This window comes from Cloeon dipterum, chromosome 3 (assembly GCF_949628265.1).
Source record: "Cloeon dipterum chromosome 3, ieCloDipt1.1, whole genome shotgun sequence".
Lineage (NCBI taxonomy): Eukaryota > Metazoa > Arthropoda > Insecta > Ephemeroptera > Baetidae > Cloeon > Cloeon dipterum.
The window spans coordinates 34,824,723-34,839,860 of record NC_088788.1 but is presented as its reverse complement, the minus strand read 5'-3'; the positions used below and the strand labels follow the sequence as shown (position 1 = coordinate 34,839,860).

The following is a 15,138-nucleotide window of genomic DNA, read 5'->3' as shown; positions in this document are numbered from 1 at the left end:
TTATTGTTTTTTTTTGTTTTTTTCTAAATCTGAACTAAATTAAAAAATAAAATAAAATTTCTAGGTGACTCAGATTTAGATTTTTACTACAAAGCTGACGAGGTACACGTATAATATAGTTCTGGCACAATCTCATTGAAAACCTCAACTGCCTGGTGCTCTGTATGTGTATAAGTGACTTTTTTCGCGTGAATAGCCGCGACGCGATCGGTGCCAAAAAGCATTTGGACTGTTGTCAGAGAAGCGGCACTTGGTCGGACGCGGCGGCATCGTCGGTGCCAGAAAGATCAGCTCGGTGAGTGGACGCGCGCGGCCAGTGTCCAGCAGCCGTGCACAGTGAGAGAGAGAGAGAGAGAGAGCGGCTCGGGGCCGAGGAAAATGTCGAGCAGCCAGCAGAAGCAGGCCGAGTTCCCCTGGGTGCTGGTGGACAGGTGCTTTTTGCCGGTCGTCTTCTCGCACGCGGCCGCCGTCATTCTCTCGGTGGTGTTCAACACCCTAAGAATCTCGCAGATCTCCTGCTTTACCCTCTTTTTCTTCATCTGCTCGTCGAGTTTGGCCACTGTTTTCTTCTACCACAACCTCAAAGTGAGCTCATCCACTCTACTAATCCGACATTTTGCGTCATGCGATGCTTGATTTTTATTGAAAAAGTCAATTTTTAGTAAAATTAGGCAGGTGAATTAGACGCGACAGCTGATTTTCCCTCTGCAAGATGAAGCAACGGTACGCGGTCAATTATGCGCGGTCTATTTTTGTGCCAGTGAGTGCCTAATGGATGAACCCGACGCTGCTCCGAATATCCAAAAATAACACCACGCATGTCGCATGACATACACGCGTTACCTAACCTTTCGTTATTTCACGTCGCGAGATTATTAAAAATCGTGCTAAATGTTGTAGGTAACGACGGCTGGAAAGTCAGTTCTCATTTCTGGCTGCGACTCGAAACTCGGCTCCTTATTCGCAAGGCAGCTCGATTCATTGGTAGCATGGTTTGATTCAAAAAGTTTGAACTGTCGAATAATTTTGACTCCGTTCTCTAGGGATTCACAGTTTACGCAGGATGTTTGAGGGTTGAGTCAGAAACAGCGGCCAAGCTGAAAAGTGAGTCATCGGGACGGCTTCACTTGATCAAACTTGACGTCACCTCGGAATCAGACATTAAGGCAGCTGTCAATTACATCAAGAAGAATTTGCCTCATTCACAAGCCGGTGATTATAACAATGTTCCAATATTTGGCACGTATTTAAGGAAAGTGGATTAAAAATTAATTGGTTAGCCGCGGGGTAAATTAGAAAAGAAAATAATGTGGAAATTTTCTAGCAAGAAAATCTTGAATGATTTTCTGCCTCATTTTTATTTATTTTTTTATAAAAAATGCAAAGTTTGTGTCTTTTAGGGTTTAAAATGTTTGCACGCCCAAATCTCAGCTTCTGACGGTCAGATTTTCAAAAACCAAACACAGCTAGACTCGTCTCAACCTCCCCTAGATAGCCAAAGCCCTCCGACCCTCTTTATTTGCCCGTAAAAACTTAATAATATTCAATTTTTTTGTTATTGCACTTCAATATGCTCCCTGAAACTACTTCAGTGCAACTTAGGACATTAATACGAGTCGAGGGATTTTCAGTTTTAGTAAAGTCAACTCTTGGAACCAGAGATTTTGCAGTCAAACTGATTTTTAATATGCTGGTTACCAAAAGAAAAAAAGTTTTTCACCAAATCTTAGCTCCTAACTATCAGATCTACAAAAACTGCACATTGTTCGACTCGACGTGATCTCGCCTAGATGGCGCTATACGAGGTTATAAATATAAAAATAAATTTTCAGAATTACTTTTTTATACATTTTAAACCTAGACAACGCACCATGTATAGACAGGGAACAGGAAGAGCTTGTTTTGGTTTTATCGGCAAGAGAAATTCATCTCTTTGGGCAAATGTTTTCTTCCTAAAATTTTCAGTTTTTCTGACAGGAAAATAATCATATAATAGGTTGTCCAAATTTATACTCAGGAACGAAACTTTAGTAAACAATTGCGGAAGATGCACTTTCTTTTTTTTAATTTGCTACAGATTCACAGAAAATTCTGGGGGGGGGGGGGGGAAATTATGCCCTTGTTTTATTTATCAATTGTTAATTTTAAGATCTATTCTTTCATATTTTTCTTTTTTATAGCATAAAATATTTAACTTTGACCATACAAAAAGGCATTAAAATGAATCAAGATATGCAACCTGCTCGTCATGAGTGCAATACGGCACAGCATGAACAGAACACCAGGCGCAACTCCAACCGATTCCGCGGCTTTCAATGAAACATCTTATCATTTCAGGTATCTGGGCTGTCATTAACTGCGCATCATGGGCTGCTTTCGGAGAGGTCGAGTGGGCTCCGTTCTCCAACTTCCAAAGGTCAACCGAGGTCAACCTTCTGGGCGCAATCAGAGTGACGCAGAGTTTCCTGCCACTGCTCAGACCGACCCGGGGTAAGTAATCGAAATTCCGGTTTGTTCCGTTCTCTCACGAGCCTCGCAGGTCGCATCATAAATGTGGTGAGCCTCCTCGGTCGCGTGTCCTCGAGGGCCAGGGCGCCCTACTGCACCGCCAAGTCGGCATTGGAAGCCTTCGTTGAGTGCCTGAGGCTGGAAATGAAACGCTGGGGCGTCGACGTCATCCTCGTCGAGCCAGGCGACGCTCTCACAGGTGGGAAGGAAAACTCACTCGTTGGGCGTCCAGGCTTTTGACCTGAGCTTTCAAAATCAGGTGCTTTGGAGTGGTTCAGCGAGGAGCGGGTCCTGCGACAGGCTCGGGAGGCGTGGCAGGCGATGGACGCGGCGCAGAAGGAGGAATACGGCGAGAAGCACTTCGTGGACACCGTCCGGGCCGTCCACGACTACATCAAGGACGACAAGGTGGAAAAAGTTTGAACTTTCTCAGGTAGAAAACCTGGCGGTCGAAATTGACACTGCTCGTTGTAGGAAATCGACATGACACCCGTTCTGCGCGCCCTGGTGGACGCCGTGGTGCGAACCTTCCCGCTGCCCAGGTACCAGGTGCTCACTCCGGCCGAGTGGGTGCAGACGCAGGTGGCCGAACATTTTCCCCGCTCCATTTACGACATCTTGTACAATTGAATGCGACTGAGAGCTGAACGGAATAATTTACGCTTGGCAGCGAATGGAATGTGAATTAGAGAAAGGGACGAATGGAAAATAAATGCTTCGTAGAGCTGACAATTTGGTATTTTTATCAATGGTCTTGAAACCTGTTCTCTAATTTGAAATCTCACCTATAAAACTGCTTGTATCAGATGCTGAGAGGTGTAAATGTTTAGATTTATTGCTACTCAAGCTCCAAGTGGATTAATTTGTTGCTAATTTATTTATAAAAAAGATAAACAATTGTTAGATTATTCAGACACTTTCCAAGATTTTTTGCATGTTTCAGGATTTGTAAACACAACTTAGGAAAACAATTAGATTTTGTTTGATTGTAATTAGGCTTTTTGCTTTTTATCCCTGTCCGAGGACCGGGAAGGCGCGCACTGTACTAGCACGAATGCTGAAACCCAGGTCCCAATAACACCGCGAGCAAACTAAACTAGATAATGGCTTTAATCCCATTACTTCGAAACAGGATGGTTGGCAAAAGTGAATCAATAGATGAGATAAAATACTATAGGTCTAGTACTGAACAGCAGCTGATTTTCCCACTGAGGCCTCTTTAGTAAGTGTTCTCCAAGTGTTTCATAATTTCCCTGTTGTTGGTAACTTTTGAAAAATGCCATCTACTTGAAGGGTTGGGAATCAGAGAAAGAAAAACGTGAGGTTTTTTTGCAAAATATAGCCAAGTTTTATTTAGCTTTTGCCGAAATGTGAAATCCTTGTCAGTCAAATCAGAATCGCAAATTCCAAATCATGAGTCCGCGGGGCGTTGAGCAAGGGTCGGTCGTTGGTTGAGGGATCAGACAGCAAGTTGGACAGCTCTCTGGACCAGGGTCCGGCACCTAGGACGGTTTCCGGTCCCCGGATCAGTTACAAACTCAGCTTAACCAAGGTAGGAGTAAGCAGCGGGGTATCCAGCGCGGTAGCCCAGGTTGCTGTAGGCGTAGGGGGTGGCAGCGACTCCGGCAACGTAGGGGCTGGCGTAGGCACCACGGTACACGCCGTTGTAGGCGTTGTAGCCGCCATAAGCGTACGGGCTGATGTACTGGGAAGCAGCAACGGCCACGAGGGCGAGGACGAGGATCATCTGGAGCAAAAGAGAACGCAGAAAAATGAGAATCGAGAAATTTTCGGTTTACAAGAGGCTTCGACTTACAAGCTTGTACATGGTTGGTTGAGGTTTGTTGAGCTGTCTGTTGCAAGACTGATGCTTTGGCTAAGCGTTCGAGCCCTTTTATACCGGCTTCTCTCGTGTTCAGGGCAGGTGGTTGAGGTGTGTTCGCGCCTGGCTCCCCTCCCAGGGCCACACCCGCCAGCGAATCCTCCTCCTACTAAAACAGCCGTGCAGCAGGTCGACTCTGACCTTGGGCCAATGTCAGAGTCACTGCCTCCTTTCTCTATTGTTGGCGAACGACAAAATTTCGCGCGTGTACTTGCCCTGCTGCTGGTGCTGAACAACGCCAGGGCCTTGAACGCCCGCCCTGACCAATTATAGGTTTTGGTAAAAACATTCATTGAAGCAGGGGTTGCGGGGTACGTTATTTATGCTCGCCGGCTTGATCGCTCCGGCCAACTCGATCGTGACTGGATTCGACTTTTTGCGATGCGCCAATTCCAATTAATTTTTTGCTCAGCATTGCGTTGAAGAAGCGAACTTTTTACTCTCCCAGGCTTAGGGTCTTTTCACCGCAGAGCTAATTTATTTTTTGTTCAATCTGCAACTGATGAACATATTCATCAAAATGCTATTTATAGAGATTGATAAAAACTTGTGAAAGAAATTGAAAATTTAAAACGATCGCCTTTTTCTGTGCGTTTGAGCACCAAAGAGCATGAGTCATGACATCTTAATACAGTGCTTTTTAAGCCACACTTCTTACAATCGCCAAAAAAACGTCCAAATCCTCTGTGAAGCTTTCCGAACGCACAAAAAACAATATTCACTCTCGACGCAAAAACAATACATATTTTACCATTTTCAGACGGTTAAAATAATAATTGAAAATTTACTCGAAGAATTTAACACCAATTGTTCGTAAAAATCTCAATTTCCACTTTTTTACAAATGTGTTCATGATAGTTGAACTAACAGGCACGATTTTTTTTATCAAGTTCATATTTCTTTTACAGTTTAAAACTCGCTATAGACATTTAAATCAGTCTATGATGTTCTAGAAAATCTAGTTATCAAGTTTAAAATATTTTAAAGAATGTATCGTCAGAAAATGAACGTTGAATTTTTATTACACATTTTTATGGCAGTAGGAATAAATAATAAGAATGTAGTTGGCATTGAGAGAATCAGAACACGTGGGAATGCAATATGGCCATAACTAAGCAGCAAAAATTACCGTGTCGTACATTTTGACAATCCCGCGCTTATTTCGCTCTGTTCTACTGCGTATATTATTTCATTTCACTTTCAATCGATTATATCAGGTTTCATTGGGAAGACGTGTTCAGACTTTAAACTCCCATATCTGCGCAGTATTTGTAATTTCCCGACCTAGTTGGCAAAGTACACCAAGTACATTGAGGTAATTTAAATAGCGTGTCCGTCTAGTCATGACACATTCCAAAATGCTCAAAGGGGGATTTGTTTTCGAAATGGCAATAAAAAATTTTATTAGTGCAATCACCGATCACGATAGACGCGAGAAACCTTCAAACCGCGAATGAGCGAATTCCGCCGCCTCCTCGTTTTTATCTTGATGCATTCAGGAAAATTGGCGGATATAATAATTCGTTCATGAGATTCATAACAGCTCATTGTTATTCAAGTGCCGAAACCTTGAAATAGGAAGACTGCACGAAAGGCTAATCAATACACGCAGGAGATTTGTGCTAATGAAGAAATTTTCCAATTTCTATCGTCCCACGCCGAGACACCGTGTCGTCACGCACCGCAACTTGTTGTTGTAGGTGTGCGTGCTTGGTCTCGTTTTCATCGGCTTTGTTTTTCTCATTTAACCACCAGCAGCAGCCAGTTGGGCGCTTCGATGTCGAACCTGACTGGTCATGCGAAGGAATTATTATGTGCACTCCGCGCATTATCATTAAATCGGCAGCCTTCACGAGCTTCAATTGCACGCCCGAAACGTATAATTCGACGCGATCGAGTCATGAATGGATATAAATAATAAAATTGCATTGTTATTATTTGAGGCGGCGGCTCTAATAAATTTGCTGCAGGAACACGTTTCCAATTAAAAAATAAATTCATACTTGGCAGTTGTCAACGGAACCGACTGATATTGAGGTCCGAAACAGGTTATCGCTTGAACGTTTTGCGACCAGGGAGAATTTTTCTTAATATTCATGGCCAGCAGGATACTTTTATTGCCCTCTGCCTCTCAATCAGCAAAAGAGACGGTCAGTTTTTAGCCTAGTAAGTTTTCTAATAAAAATTAAACAAATCTTTTTATAGCCGCCCTAATGTTACAAATGGTTCTAATCCATAAGAATGTGAGAATTTGAAGAGTAAGATTATCTCGCAGCAGCTGTTTCGGTCGCAGCAGCAGTAAACTATAGCCTACACTCTTTGCTGAGGGCAAATCGAAAGGAACCCGATTAATTATTTTCCCCTGTTATAAATATTCACATCCGATTATTCGAAGTAGGAATTTCCCGTGCTGTACAAAATCCAAAGAAGTATATTATGCACTTAAAGAGTTTTAATCAACCTAAAGGGTTGTGTTGCTTTTCAGACCAATGGTTTAAATTTTCAGCACGAATAGAAAAGCAGGCTCTTACATTTTTTGAACTGGGATTAATTTTAAAACTCATTTAAGGTAATCGTTTTTTTTTCAAGGTAAAAAGGGGGTTGAAGGGTTGGCACCCTTAGACCACTTCGGCTATCTAGGGGAGGTGGAGACTAGTCTTGCGGTGTGTGGTTTTTGAAAATCTGACAATTAGAAGCTGCGGTTAAGGCGTGTAAACATTTTTTTAAGTAAAAAAATAATTTTAGCTGAATTTCTTAAATTCGATTTTAGTGACCTTGTGCTTTGGCCTGCCACTTTTAATACAGCAGGAAAGTTGTTTTACTTAACAAGACGAGTTCAACGGTGTCCGAATTTTTGTTCTACGACCAATTTTAACCGATTTAGGGAACACTCAAAATCCCAAAACTCGAAATTCAAGTGTCCGTAAGACCCGCTAATCTGGAAAAGGTGTTTTTCTCGACGGTATTTCCGATCAAATAGCACAAAATTTCAGAATTTTAATATTTGAAAGATGGTAAGGACGTCAGTTTAATATTTTAATTGATTTTTTCTACATACAAACCATAAAATATATAAGAGTTTTCAAGTTCAACTCTATTACATTTAAATTATTCGCTCAGTAATATGTTTCTCAGTTACACTGATTAATTTTGTGCCTTTTAAACCTTCTCGAGCAACTCATGTTTCTTTATCGCATTCATTAATATCTGGCCAGCCTTCTACACGCACCGGAAATTAATTATGTAGTTCTGAGGCAAAAAATTCCCAAAACTCCAATTCCGTCATTAGCTCGGCCGCTGATGAAGGTGCCGTGTCTAATAATTGGTGAACAGTTTTTTGCGTGTTTTCTATGCCCAGCCATCCGCGGTCGGATGATACGTATCAAACAAAATAGCACAATGATTGCGAGTTTCAAGGCTAAACTGTTATGCCAGCCTCTATATTATCAAATGTTTTGTTTTGAAAGGGAAAGCAACACGCGTAAGGATATACTCTAGAGAGAAGGCGGACGTCGTGGAAACAAATACGCGATGCTTGATCCGTGATTTTCCTGCCGCACGATCGCGGATGCTGTTTCACTGACGTCATTCCCTAATTCCTATGCTCACCGCCCCCGAAATATGGATGGATATTGAAGGTGCTGTAAATAGAATCGTGCTGAGTATCTCGTGAAACTATTAACGTCGGATTTTTACATAAACATATGAAAAAACGCAATGTGCACGAAGAAGGTTAAGAAAAATGTAGCTGTTTGCAATAAAAACTATAAAAATTCTAATGATAATAGCTAATGTTAATAGCTTGTTCCTTTTGGAACGCTCTTTTAAACATTAATCTTTTCTCGTTTTGTTGCTACCCGCAAAACCTCCGTCTTGGCAAGGCGCGGTAGCTGCGTGTATTTTGGATGGGAGAAAATTTTCATACCTCCCCTTGACGTGGGTCCAGGGCTTCCTAAATAAATCAAGGTTAAATATAGAGCAGGACCAAACATTTTTGCGTTCTGTGTTCGAGGCAGTTTTCGTTTCAACGCACGCAAATTCATAATTACACGGTGCGCCGCAAGCAAAGGGCACACACTTACATTCAACAGTAATTTTTCATACTGTTAATAGACATTACCTTGATTTAAACTTAATTGACAAACATAACATCATAAAAATGCTTGGAAAATAATTCCCTCCCTCAGATTTTTAATCCATCTCGTTATTTTTTAACACTTAATTCAAGATTTAGTGTGAATAATCGCAAAAGTCAAATATTATCCATGATTACAGCAATATTTTGGATTAGGATTGGGCGTTTTCGCTTTTGATGGATAAAAACTTGCCCTGCGCACACACCTGGAGAGAATAATATGTGTTCGGCTCCAGTTATGCGTGTCAGATTACTCCTCGCCAGAGTACTTTTTATACGCAGCCAGCTTGAAATAATTCACTCAAGCCGGGTGATATAATTCTGCCTGGTAACAATCTCCCAAGGCCGGTGATTTTAATTATTCGAACGAGCAAAAAGCAACGCTGAATTTCACGATGCCTTATCAAAAATTTATGCATTAAAACACGTGCCCCAGAGAATTGTAACTAAAGCCATTAAAAAGAGATTTCATTGCATTATCCTTGCAGGTCACTTTCATTGTCAAGTAACCACAGATGAATCACAGAGGGATTCCGGGATCGTAAAGTGTTTGCTAACAATTTATAGCTAAAGCCGCACACGCCACTCGATTTTTTTCATTGGCAAAACAAGCAATCGAGAAATTTTGAAATGTTTGTGGGCCATTTCTAAAGAAATCAAGCTTGCTAAGATCGTAATTAGTTGCTTTAAAGTAAAGCTTATATTTACAGAAAATTTGTTGACAGTTATAGATTGTCGTTTAAATTTTTTCAAAATGAGCTTTAAAAGTTTGCATGCTAATCACGATTTATTTCACAATTTAAGGAATTTTCCTCGAATTTCGTACATCTTTGGATAGATCGCGACGAGAGGGATCGAAATCAAGAGAAAAACTCATTTAAATTCGGCAAAATCTGAAATTTAACTATTCCTTGGTCTTAATTTCATTTTCAAATTACATTTAAAATTGGCCTGTAAAGCTTCACACTAAAATTTCTCACATTTTACAATACTGAGAATGAGAATAAACGAGTGATTAAATACTAAAAAAATTATAAGTGGACGCCATATATGAAAAACGCCTTTTATCTGTTTGATCTCGTTCGAGAAGCGTCTGCTAAGCATGTAATCATTACGCGGCATGGAGCAGCTAGCTCAACAGGCTGGCATAAAATGAGTACACTGCCTCCGCTCCCCAACGAGACGAGAAACCAAATTACGCGTGATTGAGAGGTGTTAAGCAGCAGAAGTGAGTAGGTCTACCTTCGCACTTCTTGGCAACTGCCAGTGTGCAGCTTTCAAACAGTGGAGGGAATTTAATTATCAAATTAAAATCATACAAATCAAAAAGCTTTTTGTATTGCGATCAAGCCTTTCAATAAATAAAGTGTCAGTCGCAACTGTGTAACAGTTGTAGCGCAGGTGGCGAATTAATTAAACTCTCTCAGCTTCCAAACCAAACCAAAAGAAATCCCTTTTGATTAAATCAGCGCGTTGAGAAGTTGTCCTAGACTGCAAACGCAGCTGTCGGCAGAAACAATGGAAAGTACCAAATGGTTTCTTATCTTAATGAGTGTGTGGGTTTATGCAGTCAAACGTTCTGTGACACAGTTCGTAAGAATGAAATGTCACGGGCTGGGGGAAAAATTGGCTTTAAGTCAAAAACCAAACTCAACGAAATGTTCATTTTTACAGTTACGTGGGCATGGAAATCCCTCCGTGATGCAATTGCAAAAAAATGGTAAGCTTTGGCGCCCAGCTCGGCCGAACTAACACCAACCTTGATGTCCTTGGTCATGGTAGTAGAAGGTTAAATTTGGTTTGTAATTAACAATGGGAAATATGCATTTTAAAATGCGCATGAAAGTCGTCCTATGACATGTCTGATCTTTTCTAAGAGTTTCAAAGTGGTTTTCTCTCTTTTTCAGAGAAAATATAATTAAAAAAACTCGAAAAATACAAAATTTTGACTGTTTTGTGTTTTTAAAACATTTTTAACTCCAAATCTCGGGTCCTTACAATCAGAATTGCAAATTACCAACGTTAGACTCTTGTTTATCTCCCCTAAATTGCTGTAGGGTCTAGGCTGGTGTTATCTCTGCACCGCCAAATTGCTATCTGCTAAAATTTTTACTGAAAATCTGAATGTCTATTTTTCTAAATATCAAAATATTTCTCATTTTTTAAGTTACAAACTTTAAAACATATTAGGTTTTTAAGCAAAATTTTTAGTCGTGATTTTGTAAAATGAAGGGGATTTTCTTTATTGAGAGAATGCCTGAACCTTAATTTTTTTTAATACTTCTTGCATTACCATCAAAACAGGACTGAAATATTAGATGTGAGAATGATTTGAAAACGTTTAAAAAATCTTAGCTGAAAAAGGGAAAATTTAGAACCAAAACGAGGAGAGTTCGTTCTGTTTTTCATCAAATCTAAAAAATTGCAACAATACTATTTCAACTAGACTCTGATATAAAATTATTAAACTGAAAATTTCTGCAGAAACCATAAAAACATTTTGAAAACTTTGGTTTTTAACCAATTTAGACGCTTTCAGATGTGTTTTGGCAGCTTTAAACGGTTTCAAGTAAGGTTAAAATGGATTAAATTGTATGATTCGTGCTCATTATTTGATGGTCTCGAAACGATTGTAAGCTTAGAAAAAAATTGGCCGATTGTCTAGATTTCACAGTCCTATTTGGCGTGCCAAGATCCTCATAAACTCTTAACAATTCAGATGTATTATATAGTCAGTGATTACAACTGTGTATGAATCTGTGAGAAAAGTTTGAAAATATTCTAGAAAATATTTTTCTCTTTAACACAACTAGAGACTAATTAAAAACTAGTTTATAAAAAGAGCACACCTTCATGGACAAGCCTTGTTTGCATAATAGAAGTGTCACATTGAGAGGAAACTGTCAATCAATGTATATTATTAATTGATACAGTCATTTGTTAGGCAAAGATTATCTTGTTTAACTGTGCGAAGTTATACTTTGTATGACCTTGTGGTGCTTATAATACTTTCAATCTGGTTAGGCAGCTTGTTTCGCTCCCGTGCGGAGCGGATTGCATACCTTACAAGTCGCAGGCGTTAAATGTCGTGATGATTTATATTTCTATGATTGTGCGGATTGGATTGTGCATAAAATTAATATTCGTCATGTTTTTAAAAAGAAATTTTAATTATGCAATTTTTATAGTTGAAGATTCAATATCATGAAAACTCTTACATCTAGTGCTAAATATTTCATACATGTTTATTTTTCTTATGCAAAAATTAATTTTACTGCATGCCAATTAGAAAATTCAGGATTAAATTTTTGACAAAGAAAAATGGCATTTATTCATACACAGGAGAAATTTTTTATTTCAATAGTTATAAATATGCAAGACCTTTTAAATTGGATATTCGATGCTAAAAATTAATTTTGTTTAACATTCTTGATTTAAGATAAAAAAATGCTTAAAATTTATTTTCCAGTTTTCATACCAACTACATAATCTAAATATATTTTGAAAAAATGGTGCAATGTTAGTAGCAAGTTTTTACTCATTAAAAACTGCTTATATAAAAAAGGATGCACTAAGTTTGTGGTTTAATTAAATCAAATGTTGTCGATTCTCTTTTTGTTTGCACTCAGAGATGAGTGTTGGCGGACGTTTTCAACAATCAAAAATTTTAGCAGCTAATTCTTTGGCATGAATTTTGTTTTGGAGCTAATCCTGAGGCCTGTGGGGCAAAAACAGCTGGTGTACAGTATGAGAGCGTGTGCTAATATTTTATTTTTACAATATTTTGATTTTTTTAGCCATCCATTCCTTGCTACCAGTACAAGTTGAAGATTGGCGCGCTGATTTGATTCTATTTGCTTCGCTCCTCAGATTATTCTTGAGGTTGGCGGAAGGTGGCGTGTGTCTCAAGAACCGTTCGAGTGACCTTGGAAGGTACTTTGGCGTCTGCCTTGATGTAGGCAACTGGCGCTGCAGCTTGGGAAGTGGAAGCTATCGCAGACTGGAATCTCGCAGAAACGCCTTCATTATTATGCCCATTAATCTTCTTTCTATATTTTCGACTGCATGCCAAGAAAACTCCGACATTCGATGCCACACACTCACACATTCCATAATAATATCCTCTGTACACGATTTTGTGCATTTGCGATTTATTTGGGCCGCGCGCGTGTTTGCAAACATTCCCAGTCGTCGGCAGGTGCTTCTATTCTCATTGCTCTCTCGTGGATGCAAAATCGTATTATACAATCAAAACACACGTAGGTTGGCTGCTGGTAGGCTGGCGTGGATTATAGAGTCCCAATCCGTTTCCTCTCCTCGAATGAATTCGCATTTTTCTTTACACATGCTGAATTCTCAGAGAAACAGCAACGCGTGGAAATAAAACAGAGGTCGTCAAGGGAAAAGTTTATTCGCAATTTCGCTGATTTGGATACAAATTGAAACAAGTGCCAGAAAATTTTGAAAAAATACATTTCCAAAAAATTAAAAATTGGTGCGTGATACTTCGTTTTATGCATAGCATTTTTAAAAAAATTGTAGTATTTGATAAAAAAAAAAAACTGGAATTTTGTCTGTAAAATCATAAGACGTTTTCAACTAATCTCAGCTTCACAAAAACTGTAGACCATTCAACTCGTCATGACCTTTTTAGCAGGGTTCTTACCCCTTATATCCAACCCAGATCTAAAATGGTAAACATGCATATTTAGCAGATTGGAAGCAATTGAGGGTGGAACAAGTCAAATTCGCTCACATTCAATTTAAACAATCATCCCTCTTTCTTAGCACTTTAATGAAAGTAATAAAAGGTTTGTTTTAGTTTTAATTATGGATTAATGTTTTCCAGCGTAGTCAGTGGATCATTTAGGCATTAAAAAATATCAAGCTGTAATTAATAATCACATTAAATGGTTTAAATCTGGATTGATAGCAATATTTAAGCAGAGAACAAGAACAGCAATCTATAGAGGGTCATAATATTGTCCCTCACCACAATTATAAATAGTAAAATCATTTGAAACGATATTGGAAATCAGTCAAGAAAAATCCAAGCTTTCCAAGCTGTTAGAAATGCAGGATTATATTTTTTTGCGGTGAACTGCTTCACATTTTGAAGACCCGTATAATTGCAATTACGTTCATTAACCTTATCTCGTGTTGAGTGAGGTTCTTAAACTTATCATCACGTGTATACAGTTCAAACTGGCAAACTATTCCAGCTTTTAATAGCGTCTAATGTGCGTTTCCCACAGCAATTGCGTTTGTATGAGAATGGATCAGTTTGTAGTGCAGCGTGGTGCGGTGTGAATTGTTCCCATGGGCGATTCTCGATCTTGTCGTCCCGTGCGGGCCTCTGGCAAAGGCAACATAATTACTCGGCGGCTAAATGAGCGGCGGGCGAGTTTCCCAGAAAGGCCCCAGACCGCGAGTGATCTGCTCCAATGGAATGGCTGTGCCGGGCGGGCGGGGTTGGCCGCTCGCGTACGTGTCCTTGAGCCGCGGCGGCCCTTGCTCTCCGGCGGCCCCAGCCCACGTGGCCGCCGCCGCCGCGGCCGCTCGGGCAGCTGTGCCGTTAATTAGCGATGCGATATTAATTAATTTCCATTGTGTGTGCGTACGCGAATTGATTGATAGCGCCGCGGGCCCAGTCTGCTCTTGAGCGGGCGACTCAATTACACTTCATATTATTATCGGAACGCCGGCCAGGGGACATGCAACTCGACTAATGGAGTATGTGTTCTTCCATGGCTTTTGGCGCGGGTTGACATATCTGCCGAGAGAGGTGAAATTGGAATAAGCGTCGGCCGTGAGAGGAGCAGCCTAGCAACCACTGGCTAGCATTATTTTTTATACACTTGCTTTAATCTCATGCAGGTGAAATAAATTTTAAAATTTAAATATACACGGCAAGCTGTAAAAATGATTGGGCCTCAAAGCACAAGTACGAAAAGCAATCTCTATATAGCCGCACATATACGAGCACTGTCTTTTGCCGCAGGGATTTTTTTTAACAATTATTTTTTGTTACATATAAAAGGCTGTGAATTTTAGATGATTGGGCACTTTTCCAACCGTCATCTCAAGTCGGTTGAAACTGCCTAATTTGGCAAAAATTTATTGAATATGGCATGAAATTTCACGGGTGGGAGGACAAAATTGGATTGAGAATAAGCAAACGCAACGAAATTTGCACCAGAAATCAGATTGCGCGTCACATTTTTGCATACTTTTAGCAGGGGGTTAAAAGTGGGGGGGTAAGCAACCTCTAAACCCTTCAGCTGGTCTGGGGAGGTTAAGACGAGTCTAACGGTGGGTATTTTTTGCAATTCTGAAGGTTAGAACCCGAGATTTAGAGGTGCAAAGTACAAAATAATTTAAAAAAGAGGATTTTTTCAAATTTCATTATTTTTGCAACTCCAAATCTCGGGTTCTAACTATCAGAATTGCTAAAACTAACCACCGTAAGAATATTCTCGGGTTGCCCTGATGTTCAGAAGGGTTTAGGGGTGCTTACCCTCCAACCCTAAGTTGCTATACTTCATCCACCTCTTTGAAAAATCTAAAAAAATGGATTTTTGTATTAATTTGCAAATGATTTAAACATATCTGT

General features: G+C 39.8%; 1 protein-coding gene and 1 long non-coding RNA gene across 3 annotated transcripts; one reads left to right on the top strand and one right to left on the bottom strand.

Moving 5' to 3' along the window:
• Positions 1–254: 254 nt before the first annotated feature.
• Positions 255–3,240, top strand: LOC135941124 (D-beta-hydroxybutyrate dehydrogenase, mitochondrial-like). Of its 2 annotated transcripts, none has more exons than XM_065486412.1 (7): positions 255–585; positions 901–984; positions 1,044–1,212; positions 2,338–2,490; positions 2,540–2,707; positions 2,768–2,925; positions 2,983–3,240. In XM_065486412.1, the coding sequence occupies exons 1-7, from the start codon at positions 379–381 to the stop codon at positions 3,136–3,138; spliced, it is 1,095 nt and encodes a 364-aa protein (XP_065342484.1). In that variant the 5' UTR covers positions 255–378; the 3' UTR covers positions 3,139–3,240. The 2 variants fall into 2 exon arrangements, with proteins under 2 accessions (XP_065342484.1, XP_065342485.1); XM_065486413.1 differs by having other exon boundaries at positions 257–585; positions 2,768–2,916.
• Positions 3,241–3,832: 592 nt separating this feature from the next.
• Positions 3,833–4,943, bottom strand: LOC135941129 (uncharacterized). Its single transcript, XR_010574949.1, has 2 exons — positions 4,325–4,943; positions 3,833–4,255 (listed from the first exon to the last, which is right to left on the bottom strand). It is a non-coding gene; the product is annotated as an uncharacterized LOC135941129 (long non-coding RNA).
• Between the last annotated feature and the right edge of the window lie 10,195 nt (positions 4,944–15,138).